This window comes from Centruroides vittatus, unplaced genomic scaffold, assembly GCF_030686945.1.
Source record: "Centruroides vittatus isolate TY-2023 unplaced genomic scaffold, ASM3068694v2 scaffold_861, whole genome shotgun sequence".
NCBI lineage: Eukaryota > Metazoa > Arthropoda > Arachnida > Scorpiones > Buthidae > Centruroides > Centruroides vittatus.
Window position 1 is genome coordinate 11,042,304 of NW_027122718.1, and position 15,446 is coordinate 11,057,749.

Below are 15,446 nucleotides of genomic sequence, written 5' to 3' on the forward strand. Positions count from 1 at the left end.
ATATATCAGAAGGTATGCAAATTAATAAATTATGGTATGACGTAATAGAGGGCATAGCATAAAAGTAAAGAAGCATCATTGTAATAAGATATTAAAGTATTTTTCTACTTGTATGAAATATCTGTAAAATGGTTTATATATGAAATAGTAAATGTTAAATGTAAGTAATTATGGTTTATTATAGTGTTATTGAATAAAATTAATTTTATTTATTTATTTATCATCTATACATAGAGAAAGTCACATAAGGACTAAATTTTTCTGCCCCCTCAGATAACAGGCAAGTCAAGAACAAAACAACAAGTAAAACAACATATACAGGGTGTCCCATAAATTTGTAAATAGTTTAAAAATTCATAAAAGTTGAAAGAACTGGTATATTTGAATATGGTTTGTGTAAAAGTTATTCTCACTAAGGGGATTTTTTTGGGTAGAGGGAAAAAAATAGTTCAAATTTTTGTCGACAGAGGGTGCTGAACACAATAAATCAGTGGAATTGTGCAAATCTGAGTCTTATAAAATGCAGGGTGTACGATTAACAGCTCACTTCTGAATTTTCTTGTTACTGGCACTGACATACGGTTTTCATCATGATGTTGATGTTGGTGGATAAAGCATTACTGGTGAAGTTGTTTTATCTCAGCCACAAGTTGCTGGCTGAAACTTTACAAAGACATGAAGAAAGGTTCAGGTCCAATCACTCCTGCCGGACTGGTTTCCTAATACAATGTTTTGAAGAAACAAGAAGTTTGTGTAATCGCCCACGCAGTGGCACATCACATTTACCAAAGGTCCGTAGCTCCGATGTGGCTTCGCAAATGAAACCAATCCGGCAGGAGTGATTGGATCTGAACCTTTCTTCATTCTTTTCTGTGTCTTAAATCTTTTGTGACATCAAGTTTTTGGAAATTCTTACACAAATAATTGGAAAACAATGTCTTACAAATGATAAATTGGGATAAAATATCTGTCATACTGGTTAAAAATACACCTAAACAAAGTTAGAATGATAGAAACAAACAGAAACCATTTTAATTTGAAATCTTCTGAGTGTCAAAATTGACTTGCTATTTTCAACACTGGGGTAAAAAATTGCAATTACAGATCAAATGTGAATGAATAAAGTCCTGCATATGTTGACTATCTTTTTGATATTAAAATAAAATTTATGAAATATAAAATTTAAATAGTGATTTTAAATAATTTTCTAATCATATTTATTTACATAAAATTTCATACATTAATTAAAAACTAATATTTTACAGTGAACAGCTTTAATATAAACATCCAGACCTGATAGTTGTATATTAAAGCCAAATGATTGCCAAATTACATTGGGCTATTATTACAATATTATTTCACTAATAATTATTACATATACTAGGTCTATAACAAATTCTGTCTAATGATTGTTAAATTTCGGATCAAAAACTGAAAGTTAATTAAATCATTTAAAAAGGAAAGCATTAGACAAATGTCTACCACAATACTCTTTTCAATAAGCTGTCAAATAAAATTATATATTGTAAATATATTGTGTTATAAATTTAAATGAAATTATTCAAAGAACAGATTTTCCATACCGTTTTTTATCTGGTTTTGTAGAATTCAATATGCTCTTTGCTGTTTCATATAAAATTTGCACTAAAATTTAAAAAATTAATCAATTAAATCCAAATATTTATTTATTTATATTATCTAAATTATTGTATTTTACAAAAACAAAATGTTTATTTTCTAGAAAACTAAATTTTCAATTATCATTTTACTGAAGAGAGAGATACATATTGTTTTACAGTTCAACAAAACTTTTGAACAGAGATAACTGATTTGAAATAAACTTGTTCGAATGTTCTTTTCTTTTTTAGATGTTGAATATAAAGATGTAATAGAAAAATTTCAAAATCATTAATCAGATTACTTTTAAGTACTTTTTCTAGCTTAAAATTTGGTATGTGTTTTGTTGAACTGTAATAAATTACCATTATTCTCCAATAACAATCACAGAAGTAATTTTATGAGAGAGCAAAATAGCATGAATAACTTGTTCATATTTAAAATAAATTATATATTGAAATCATTACTTTAAAGACTTCACAAAAAAATTCATTTTTTTATATTTTATTTCTTTTTATATAAAAGGAAAAATTTTATAAATTAAATATTCAAACTGTTTTACCATAATATTTAAGAAAAAAATACTCTAAAATTTACTGTTCCACAAGATAATAGTGGTATTTGTGATGGAAAGCTTTTCTTACTTTAAGGTTGGTTCATATTATGACAGAAAATGCCACAGTATCAAATAGATTACCTACTGTCATTGAAGTGATCCTATCACATTACACTTTTTTTTCTGGTTCTGACCTTGACGAGTATATAGTCACAGTAGATGAGTAAAATGTTAGATTAAAAAAACAGATGCTATTATAATACTAATCACGATGAATTATCTGTAGAGGTATACCTCGAATTACATCATTCTCGATTATACGTCGTTTGTAAAAAAGTATATGGAAAAATAAAAATCAAGTTTAAGTCATTTTATTCGACTTTACATCCGTCCGCCACAAATATTGAAGTTGTAATATCACTAGAAGTGTTAAAAGCACATAAAATCATATTAAAATGTGTACATTTACAGTAAATGTTAATATAATCATCATAAATTCTAGAGAATGAAACATGAAAACATCTGTGTTTTTGTGTTGTCGTCTTATTTAGAGGTCTTTAAGTGCTCATTATTGGCATTTTCTGCCGTGGTTTTGTCTTACGTCGTAATTACACAAGTAAATTTGACTTACATCGTTTTTCGACTTACGTCGCCTCTCCTGGAACCAATTACCGACGTAAGGCGAGGTATACCTGCATTAGTTTTAAATAAAGTTTAGTCAAAATTTAGGAATGATGATAAACTTAATAAGGGAATTTGAAAAAATTAGAATATCATGACAACCAAATTGCAGAAATATAATTAAATGATCATACAAGTCAAAACAGAGGTGATTGAGATTAATATCATCTAATTGTTTCAGTTAAAATTTCATTGTTAATATTACACAACATGATCAAACATCAAGTTGATAACTTGTCATATTAAGAAAGTTACATCATATGAATAATCTTCTGTCATTGGATGAGTGTTTAACTTTCCATTTTCCATTTCAGTTAAAGTCATGTTGGACTCAACTTGCCAACACATTACTTTTCTGTCATGAAATAACATCACAATGGCAAGTTGGTCAGGCCATTACCACTCGTGCAGAATCCGTTGTAACGAACTAGCCTTTAGAAGAGCGGAACTACTATATGAAAGCTTTGAACTACGAATATGCAAATAGACTGAATAATTTCAGGAAAATAATGACACTTAGTAACAAAAACAGGGACAGCAATTGAATGACAGAAAACAGTAAATTTATTTTATCTCCATTGAAATTTAATACAGTAATAAAGTTGTTGAATAAATTCCAAAGTATTTAAATCTGTTGTTTGCTATTTAGAAATATGAAAGACAAACCTTAACATTTTCGAGGTTTTTGATGACAAATGTTGCAATTCTCATTTCAGCTTTATTGATCAACATTTCTGCCTTTAAGAGAATTACTTTTCACCATCTTGTAAATCTCAAATGTGATGATCAGTGTGTTGATGCGTTTCAAAAATCAGCAATCATTGCTCCAAGACAGTTTTCCATTAAGCCATTGGCTTTTGCCAAAGGACATGTACTAATAAAAACAAGGCCATGAAAAGCAACACTTTTGTCATGTTTAAAAATGCTGTGAAAGTCAGTTTACCAAGAAAAGCTGCCCATTGTGAATAACCTAAAACAATAGCAGAATTTTAATTCAAATTTTTCTAATGATGAAACAGTGTGAAAATGCAAGATAAAATTTATATAAAGAGAAGTCCTTTTTGTGGTATAGCATGGAAAAACAATTTTGAATATAGAAAACTTTTAATATAAGACAAAATACTCATTTTTATACTGTAGAAAACATAAATAAAAATTTTATTTAATGATGAAAATCAATTGAAATACAAAATCATCTATAAGTTACATTATATATAAAAGTTAATACAAATTGAATATAGTAAAATAGATATAATATTGAATAAATAAATATAATTCAAATTAAGAAAATTCTATATATATATATAAAATTGAATTCACATCTATGTCTGTATATAGGAAACCAAAACACTATCAATTATTCCATATCCCTATGGGTATCATGACAGATAAAAGATATTGTTATTCAGAAAACTTGTTGAAGAACTCACACATTGTTCCAGTTGGATGGATAACATAAAAAATTGTATTATATTAAAGTAGCAGCATCTAGGCATGGACATGACAGACAGATGACAGAGGACTTTGATGAGAACTAGGAGGAGAGGACTAGATTCTACTGAATTGACAAAGAAAGAGATAGAAAGAGACCAATGAAGGTGGCCATGTACTGTACAACAAGCAGCTCATGTATATATTATTGCTATATGGACATCTAAAAACAGCAATCATAACTTTACCAGTCATAATTTGGAAAAACCTTGAATTTCTTTGGACAGATGATTCCAGATCATTGACTCCATCTTGGAAAATGACTTGTAATGATAAAGCAAAAGCATGTATCATTCTAATTTGCATAATATCTCATAGTAAATACACAGACTCATGTTTCTGACTGTCAGCTTCCTCTAGATCAGGGGGTCACCAAACTATGACCCACGGGCCGGATCCAGCCACAAGGTCAGTTCATCTGGCCCGTTGTTGCACTGTGCCACAAATGAGATAAAATTTAATTATTTATATGGAAACATCATAGATTGTAGATAAACTTACTATATAAAAGAATTAAAATAAGTGTAAGTAAAAATGCCAAAATTAGTCCAATCAGATTTTCGCATCTGACAGTAATAAAAGTTTTTGATAAATCAGTAAAATAAAAAATTCAGCAACTTCTTGCAACTTTGGATATCAGAGCGCTTTTTGTATAACTACCTGCAATGAAGTTTCTAAGGAAAGCGATTGCGAGCTTGCTGCAGCGATCGTGTTTGTGTACTGGTAAATAAATATGCTGGTTGTTTTTATTTATTGTGTATTCAGTGTGCTGTATTGAACAAAATACAGCCTGTGCTCATCATTCTCTCAGTTATCTGGTCTGCTGTAAAAAAAGTTTGGTGATCCTTGCTCTAACCAACGATTCCCAAACTTCTTCAAACCATTGCCCCCTTGGTTCTATAAACTTATATCTAACATCCCCAACCCATTTTTCCTAGTTTGAAAAGGTTTGGAAATATTCTTAGAAAAGCTTTACTACAAACCTCACACTTTGTGTCCTTACTCTACATTGTTCTCAACATCTGGAAACAATTAAACACAATGTTTCTTCTTACCTATTTTAACAGAGGAAAGGAAAAGGTTGTCAGAGACACAAACCCTCTCTTATTTGTCACCATTTGGTCAGGACTGCCTCCAGTGCCTCCCTACTGTCCCCTTGCTTCTTTTCACCCCCTAGATTTACTCACTGCCCCCTGAGAGCAATAGTTCGCTCTTTGGGAACCAATGCTCTAGACCAACAGAAGAACATTTATCAAAAGCCTAAACATTCATGAACAATATCCACCATCATCACATATAAGTAATCAAATCTATTTTTTATTTTGCATAGATCCAATCTTGAATGTACTGAATAACTTCTTCAATGTAAATATAAGCATAGTCATTGTTGAATGTTGCCCCAACTTTCCTCACCGCAGAATTTCATTTGACCAGACTTAAAATCTTATCACCATTTCTACACAGTTTATGCCATTTCATATATAACTTCTAGTTCTTGATGAATTTCAATTGGTGCAGTCCTCTTTGCCCACAGAAAATGAATTATATCCTGCATTTCTTCCTTTAGTCAGTAATTATTATACAAACATCTCGAATCCCAACTTATTTCTAATAAGCCAAACCACTACCGGATTACATCGGGCTACATTTTTCACAATTATATTTAATTAATTTCTAAATAATTTGTCACTAGAGAGGCTTTAGACACCATCTCTTATTAAATTTAATAATTATAAGTTAAATAATTTACAATATTCCAGAATGGAGTAACCAAAGATACTTATATCATAATTAAATATAACTAGAAGAGGAGATCGAACTGAAGGCTTGGGTAGTGTAACTGGCAACACATCCACATGGTAAGCAGGAGTTGAAGATTTGAGTCCTGTTCCGGGCAGATTCTTTTCTTCCAAAATATTCTAAATTATTTAATTTACTGTATTTACTCGCATATAAGATGAGGTTTTTTATTCATTTTTCACTGCTTCAAAAACCTAGGTCGTCCTATACGCACGAGCGAAGGATTTTTTGCATTTTTGCGATAATTTTTGTAAACAGTGTATTCGCATGTTTTACCGGATTCTTGCCCTCCGGTGTTTAAAAACAAAAGTATTTTATCTAGGTTGTTTGAATTGTTCTTGTATATTGTCAGGAGTAAAGATGAATAGCAACAGGAAATGCAAAGCTTTTGAATTGAATCCAGATTGAAATTCCAAAATCACATGGGAGCACGATATATGTTTTAATCCATTCCCATGTGAAAACAGATGATTATTCAGAAATCAGAATTTGGAGAAACTCATAAGTGTAATCCTTGGAGAGTGGATTCAACTGTTAAGAATTGTCAAAAAATATTCCTGATTGTCTAGCTTTATGTTGATTTTACAAGATTTTTCTTTAAAGTTTAAAATACTAGTAATTTTTGCTGGGCAATGTGTGCATTTACATGCATTTGAGATTTTATTTGTGATTAAACAAAATAAAATTAGAGTTGTATTAATAAATCTAATTTTCTTTATTTTGATCTTTTAAGTCACACCTCGTCTTATATGCAAGATCATCTTATATGCGAGTAAATATGGTATTATAATTATTAAATTTAATAAGAGATGGTGCCTAATACTTCCCTCTAGTGACAAATTATTTAGAAATTAATTAAATGTAATCAAGAAAAATGTAGTCCGATGAAATCTGGTGGTGGTGACTTGTCAGTAATTAATCCAGACATGTTTATGCTGACTTGCAGACTTCTTTTTAACCTTCATGAACATGTCACATGATACATATAAAAACAAGAATGCACATATGGGATATTGTTTGGTACCTTACTACCAAACTTGCACTTGTAAACTTTATTAATAAAGGAAAATTTAGGGAAACTTAATTTCTGATATACTGTTGCACTTATTATTTGAGTTTCTTCAAGATTAGCATGACACTCAGTTTAGTATCAATTTCAGAGGCAAACAAACAGTAATATAGTGGTTTGATTGTACTGTCTAATTTTTCAAATTTTATTTAAAAGTTTAAGAACCTCAAAGAATAAGAACAAACAATTACTTATTGACATTGTCACAATGCCAAGCTGCAATTTTTAATCATATTTTTAATTTATTTCATTTAAAATATATGCTCTCCACCTCAAATTAGTCTTGTCCTGTACATCATACTTTTCCTTTAACAATAGAGTCATACTAGTCATCTATAATTGCTTGCTTTCAGAGGAAAAGTTTTGAATTGAAATAATGTGACTTCCAATTTGCATCGGAAGTTTGTATATAGTTAATTAGGGCCTCCAGTCCCTTAGGTTTCCATATCTGGTCTTGGATTTCATCTACAGCAAGACCCCGCTTAACGCGGGGATGCATTCCTAGACGACAAAGCACTAAGCCAAACAGCATTAAACGAGACCATTTTAACGTAGAGTAAATAGGGATAGGGAACACGCAACCAAAAAATAAGAAAGTTTTACTATAATTTTAAGTTATTTTTATATAAATTTTTGCATAATAATATATGTTAAATAACATATAAACGTGCACACAGAAATGTAAAGTTAATTTTTTGTGATGTAGGTCCTGGCTCTTCTGAAATTCTTATTTTTTGCGATGAAGTTGTATAGTTTGGTTGCTTTCTTTTTTTTTCCCCTTAAGCAAATGTCGGTAGCAGAAGATCGCATCCAAAACGCCTCGTTTTGCTTTGGCACTCCTATCAAAATCTGGATCATTCTGCACAATTTGATCAATGATTTCAGTTATAGTTACCAAACTTTTACTAAGGGAAACTGTAGAGAAATTTTTTGGGTTCTTCATCTTCAGAATCTCTATTTTCCAGTTCTACATGAATTCCTTGTTCTGCCAGTTCTTGAAGGTCGTCATTGATAAGGTTCTTACCAGAAACCTGCAGTAACTCCCCAATATCCTGCTTGTCTACATCTCCTGTATCGATTAAGTTGACAATTTTGTCAACCTAACGATCCAGCAATAGGCTCTTTTCGTTGAGAATTCTTGGATACTTTCAGCCATTACTTCTTCCACACTCCGTTCATGCATTTTCCATTCATACAGTTAATTCTTGCCAAGCGAAGCTGATATATTTCTTATGGCATCCATGATGTTATATTTTTTTCCAAAATTGCACAAAACAAACATAGATTTAAGGGAAGTACAGCGCTACAATGAATTGCTACCTTTTGCTGATTGGTTCATGTTTGGGAATAACTGTACTATATACGAATCGATGAAATACCGCGTTAATTTAAATCAGCGTAAATTTTGAGCATTTTTTAGGCATCAAGCAGACCACGTTATATTGAATCAGCGTTAAGCAAGGCAGTGTTAAGCAGGGTCTTACTGTATCTAACTCTGTTTTTGAGGTTAAGAAAAGAAAGACAAATGGATGACAGTGAGAATTTATAGGTCTACAATTTTTTCAAATTGCAGCTTAATTATTAGTAGTAACAAGTTTTATATATACAACTTTGTTTGAAGGTTTGACATTACGATGAAGCATCAATTATCCAAACTTCTCTCTCTCTCTCTCTTTTTTTTTATTTCTTGTGTTTTCTTGGATTGTCAAAACAAACCTTAAATGGATGTCCTTCTGTTTGGATTTTGTTATCACATTTCAGAGACAATTGGCCTCACCACTAATAGCCAGCTTACATACTATACATGTTAAGTCTGAGAATACTGTAAACACTGTAATTCTAAGAATATCCCACACTGAAACCTCTGACAGGGTCAGTGCAAAATATTCTCAGAATTATACTGCATGCAATGTGCATTTCCTGGAAAATCTGACACTAATTGTCATAATCCTTCTGTTTTCTTGTGTTTGGGTCTTTGAGTATCAATCTTCATTTGTAAAATGAAAACCATCCACACTTTTCCAGCAAAATAATTTAAAAAACAAACATTTTCAGTTTATTTTATAAAACTGCCTCAGGTTTGTTGTATGCCACATAGTCTGCTTTTGTCCTTCCGACATTTTCCCTGTTCTTTGTTCTTTCCACCTTCGAGAAATTTCTAATCTTCTTAATTCTTTCTTGGAGGTGAGGGCCACTTCCTAGAATTCACCAACATGTATACGATGTTACCTGAGGGACATATGAGGTAAAGGAAAGTTACTTTTTGACCAGTTCTCAATGAGGGAGAACAATGAAAGGAGAGTGACATTTGCAGTGTCTAATACCTATTAGATAGGAGAAAAATGAAACTTGAGATAGAAAGCTCTGAACTTCCTTGGCTGAAGATACCAGCATTTCAACTTGATTAGTCTGAACAAGAGTAACTGGCTATTGAGATCAAATATACAAAACCCCTCAAGAATTAAAGAAAAGAAAGAAAGTGAGAATTTTGTGTTTAAGCAGCTTTCGTATGGCTGAACAATGTTTATACTACCCAGGTATCCTTTCCTATCTTATCCACTATCTTTGCTACTTCTCACTCCCTATCTTCTATATCCTTCTAGGTATAAATTAGGTTGCATTCACATTGCCAATGACAAAAACCAATGTTTTCATCATTTATCTTTGTCTGTAAAATGTTTACATCAGTCGTTATCATTGGACTTTTGTCTTAGTTATTTGTTGATCTAAAGTTGACCAAGATTCACCATTTTGTTGTTGTCGTAATGGAATTGGCCAATCAGTGTGAACTTCCCACAATTCTTTGAAGAAGATAGATGAACTGCTAATCTCTCATATTGAAGAAAGATGCCCTAAAAAGCTTAATGGTCTAAAATATTTTGAGATATACAAAAATAATTTAAAAAATCCTTCAATAAACTTTTAATCATAATTCCTGGACCAAAGCAGAGAAATCAACTTGTTTTTCTCTCAATATGAATGGCTATGATTACCATCAAAGTTTTGATAGTTTCCTTAACAATTGGTCATCAGCAGTGTGAATTCAGCCTTAGTATTAAGAATTAGTGTAAGAGAAAAATTTTTGTAATTATTATTTTCAGTTTCTTTTTGTACAAATCGCAATAATTTTTGTAATTGTTCTACCAATGACCAGATTTTGGGAGACCATTAATCAAAAACCCTAGAATTGGAATCCTTTTATACCTGCACATTATCATCATGCATAATAAATTCATTTCTTTTATCTTCTACTTCACATATGTCTTTTTTTCCCTGAGTGTTTGCCCTTATCAATCAATGAAACCCTTTCTTAATTATTACAGTTCCTTAAACCCTTTTGATGAAAACTGTGAATGGTTTTCATTTTACAAGTTATCTCTTCCAGTTTTAATTTTGGATTTTAATCTTAATTTGTTTATCTTGTCATACATATTCCTAGCTCCTACTGTAAGTGCCACTAATCCATGCCACTCCCAAATTCTTCCTTTCTTGCTTGTTGAAAAACAGTTTATCCAGTTTGTGTATGTGTAAAATTCTTGTCCAGAACAGCTTCATTTCCAAAAAGAAAGCAGAACATGTTAACAATGAAGTCAAATCTGGAAATCAAACTGTTGGTCAACATTTTTAATGTTGGCAAAGCAACAATTCCAGATACAAAAAAAAAAGAGAGAGTCAATCTTAAAATTTGCATCAAAACTGAACTCAGACAATGGCTCAAAGAAATGAAACACTATGAAGCGAGCAAGTGATGGCAGCTCAAAGAAATCAAAAACCATGAGACAAGCATGACAAGAAAGAGGAACACAAAGTGCCCTTGATAGTGCATTTTATTTGTAGTTTACACAAAAGTTGAAACAAAGGAAATCTGATATTAAGTCCTTTGAAAATGCTAGAACTAAATATTAAGTTGGATGATTCATCTAATTTCAAAGTTGTTACTAGTTGGCTAAAGAATTTTAAATCTTGCCATTGTATAAATAATTTCATATTGAGAGAATATCATTGTCTTGTGATAGCAACTGAATTCAAAGAGAAGTTTTTGCAGTGTATGGAAAATGAGGGCTACTCTAGAGATGATGTGTACAACACAGATCAATCAGGAATAAACTAGAAGGTACTTCCAAGAAAGTTTACAGGCTTCAAAGCACGAATCTGCTGCTCTAAGTTTTACAGACACCAAAGAATGGATTATGGTGATTTGTACAAACACTAGAGTAAATAAACTCATACTATTAGGGTAATATGTTTTACAAAACAAATATCTAGAACACTATTGCCAGCCTACTAAAAAACATAATGGCAGTGGTTTAAAAAATAATGCCAAAACAGATAACATTGAGAAATTTTTGATTTGTTAGTTTTTCATCAGGCACATACAAAATTTTCTTTAAGTTTTGTTTTTATTTGCCCCAAATTACAGTATTTTAATTCATAAGTTTTGGAACATATTAATATTGGTAATATTAGATGACTGATAACAATATCTGTATATATTTTTGATACATAATTAACAATATCTGTAATCACGATAATTCTATTGTATACAGGATTTTAAATATAAAATTTAAAACATTGAAATAAATATTTAAAATTTTGTATCTGACAATGTATGACCATTACTTACATATATACGAGGTCTGTTCAAAAAGTCCCAAACTTTATTTATTACAAAAAAAATACTTCACTTACAATTTATTGGTCAGAATCCCCTTCAAAGCAGTCTCCTCCCCAATGTATACACTTATCCCAACAGTGTTTCCACCTTTTGAAACAGTCCTGGAACGCTTCTTCCAGAATGCTCATTAAGCTCCTCTGTTGAATTTTTCTCTATCTCTGGAATGGTGGCAAATCTTTTTCCTTTGAGCAGGTTTTTTAGTTTGGGGAACAGGAAAAAGTCACATGGGGCCAAGTTAGGTGAGTAAGGTGGGTGGAGAAGCACAGCAGTCTTGTTTTTGGCCAAAAACTCACGAGTTCTGAGGAATGAATGAGCTGGAGCGTTGTCGTAGCGAAAAAAACCACTCGCCACTCCGAGTTCGAGCCGTCTCTTCCGAGATTCTGTCTCTTGGGCGTTTCATAACCCCCAGGTAGTACTCCGTGTTGACTGTCTGGCCTGTAGGTAGGTATTTGCAATGCACAACCTTCTTTGCATCAAAAAAATAATCAACATCACCTTAACATTTGAGCGAACTTGTTGAGCTATTTTGTGGACAGAGGACGTTTCACCCACCCTCACCATAAGCCTTGGTAATCAACTCAAAAGTTTCTGTGAAGGATTTCCCAAGTTTCACACAGAATTTCACAGAACAATCAAACTTCAAAGAGCTCATTTCCGCAAATCCGATTTTTTGCCAAACCCCACAAACACCCCTTCACATAAACAGCCGTAACTAATCACCAAAACAAGATATCAACAAACAGATTGAAGGAGGTTACTCGGGAGGTTTCTGCAGACACAACACCTCCAAGTGGATTAAAAAATAACCAACTGGAAGCAGCACTATTCAAAAAAGTTCAGAAACTTTTGAACAGACCCCGTAATTGTCATATATATATAAATCTTTTCTATTTAAAAACATTTTATACTGCAAAATTGTTGGAAATAAATTTATTTATTAACTTGTTTTATAAATTATCAATAATATTAATATAATATAGCATTTACAGATGAACCAAATAAAAAATATTACTAAGCAAGAAACGAGAAAATTAACATCCAGGCGTTAAGTGTTTACGAATATCGCTATAATCACTAGCGCTTTCGACGAAACTATTTTCATCTTCCTCAGGTAGATAAAAACGGTTAAAAACCTTTTTCGAATCAAAAAATTTTCGAAATGCAAAAACCAACTCTTGATAGTTTTGCTAATATCTAATTTTACAATTTATAATGAAAGTAATATAATTCTTTAAAAAATATCTTTCTTAACACTAGTTGTATTTTAAATATAAAATACAAATTAATACAATTTATCAATGCTAAAAATTATCTTTAAATGTCTAAATAATTTAATTATCTTTTCATTACAAACCTTGTTTTTGTTCTTCTGTCAATTCTTCTTTCACTGGTAATTTTTCAGATTCTTCTTTTAATGAATTAGAATCATCAGAAACCTCTTTTTCAAGAGAAATAGATTTCTCTTTCATTTCACTTTTATGCACATTATCATCATCTTTCTTCTTATATAAATTATCATTGTCGGTTGGATTTTCCAATAAATTAGAACTAGAATCTTCTCTATCATCCTTAACTAATAATTCATCAGCTGAATCTGCAATTGTTTTTGAATCTTCAGTTTTGGTAATAACTTTTAAATTTTCAGAATTTGTTATTTTTTCATTTGAATGACTAGAAACAGGTTCTTCACTAGATGGTGCATCATTATTCTCTGAAGTAACAGGTGAATTTAATGATGATTCTTTTGGTTCATCTTCAGAAGGATTATTTACATTTACACTAACAGCAGGAGATTTAATGTGTGTATCTTGATTAGCTTTCACAATATTGTTTCTTAACCATAAAAATAGTAACAATAATAATACTTTCTGACATTTTAAAAAGACCATATTGAACTCGTACTTGTTAAAAATCTTCAGTTCTTGATATTTTCTGTAAATAGAAAAATTCAGACTATATTTCCAAACCTCATGAAAACAGACTTAGTTATAACAACATAAGTTTCATAACAATTAAACTATTGAATATCTAGCAACGTATAACATGCATAGAGAATATTTTTTAACAAATATATAAAAATTCAGTAAATTAGAAAGCATTCTTAGTTTTGTTTAACATATAAAGTATCATCACATCAAGAACAAAGATAAAAGTACTTTACATGTTAATTATTAATAATAATATTAATTACATATACATACTAGATGACACAAAACAAATTGTGCCTTTGCTTAATATCATATATTTATATTATAGTATATTTAAAATTTGTTAACAGGTTGTAATTTTGTAACAAATTCATAGGTAATTATAACAATTTGTGAACTCAAATTTAAAAACAATCTACTCAGTCCTATCTAGTCTGAGCTTAAAACATTGAGTACGGACTAGATAGAACTGGATAGCCAACTCTGGGAAAAGCATTTGCAGCACCATCAGCTGTCATCAGATGAAAATACATTTGAATTTTATCTAAATAAAATACATTAAAATTTTATTTAGATAATCAAAATTATGAAATTAATTAAAAATTTAAGAATATATAATTTTGTATTTATTTATTAAAAAACACAAAACTATATACACTTATGTTAAAAAGTGTTGCTGCACCACAGCAAAAAACTAGTTGTTAAGAATAAAACTATACACAAAATATCACAAAAACCAGTAAAAAGGAATAAAAATTATTGGGCTGCAATTTGAAAAAATTGTAGACCTATAAATTCCCAGTACCATCTTTCCTTAATCTTCAGAACAAAGTTAAACAAAAGACAAGACCAAATATGGAAACCTTAGAGGCAGGTGGTCCCAATTAACTATATATGAACTTCTAATTTGCAACAAAAGTTATGTTATTTCAATTCAAAAATTTTCCCCTGAAAGGAGTTAATTAGATGACCAGCACGACTCTATTGCTAACAGGAAAGTATGATGTACAGGGGCAAGACACTACTAATTTGAAGTGGAGAGCATATATTTTAAATTAAATAAATTAAAAATATGATTAAAAATTGCAGCCTAGCATTGTGATGGTGTCACAATAATAAATATTTGCTTGTTTATTTATACAAATGTTTCATCCGTCTGTAATAATCTTCATTAGGTATTCACAAGAAAAACAGGAAGGATCATTATCCATAAGGAATACCTGACGAACCTTCGTATTTTATTAAAAAGTACAGTCAAACCTCAGGTTTCAAATGCCTTGCTTTTCAAACAATTCAGTTTATGAACAAAATTTTGCTCCTGGTTGTTGTACAATAATTCAGTTACCAAACAAGCTACTCAGCAGAGCCAGCCACCGATGGTCAACTTCCTATACTTAAAGGATAAAGAAAGTCAACAGCCTGACCAATCAACAAGACTACCGATTCAGAAATTAGTAGCACTGAGATTGCCTCACATCATGATACAAATCATCAATAATGTTGCTATTTAAATTGAGGCCTTTTTTGCAAAAACAGCACACGTCAAAATACTGTACATACTGTTGAGAAAATTGAAAAAGAAAAAATAAAACCCCATTTCTATTAAATTGCATTGCACATGGACATTTT

At 30.8% G+C, this 15,446-nt stretch overlaps 1 protein-coding gene across 2 annotated transcripts in view; it reads right to left on the minus strand.

The window, feature by feature from the left end:
- The window catches only part of LOC136990232 (protein sel-1 homolog 1-like), a 67,153-nt gene that overhangs the window by 38,992 nt on the left and 12,715 nt on the right, over positions 1 to 15,446 (minus strand). For both annotated transcript variants that reach the window (XM_067288621.1, XM_067288620.1), the window contains exons 2-3: positions 13,244 to 13,821; positions 1,584 to 1,644 (exon numbers count right to left, since the gene is read on the minus strand). In XM_067288621.1, the coding sequence (XP_067144722.1) occupies positions 1,584 to 1,644; positions 13,244 to 13,778 (596 nt within the window). In that variant the 5' untranslated portion in view covers positions 13,779 to 13,821. The remainder of the gene's footprint in view (positions 1 to 1,583; positions 1,645 to 13,243; positions 13,822 to 15,446) is intronic.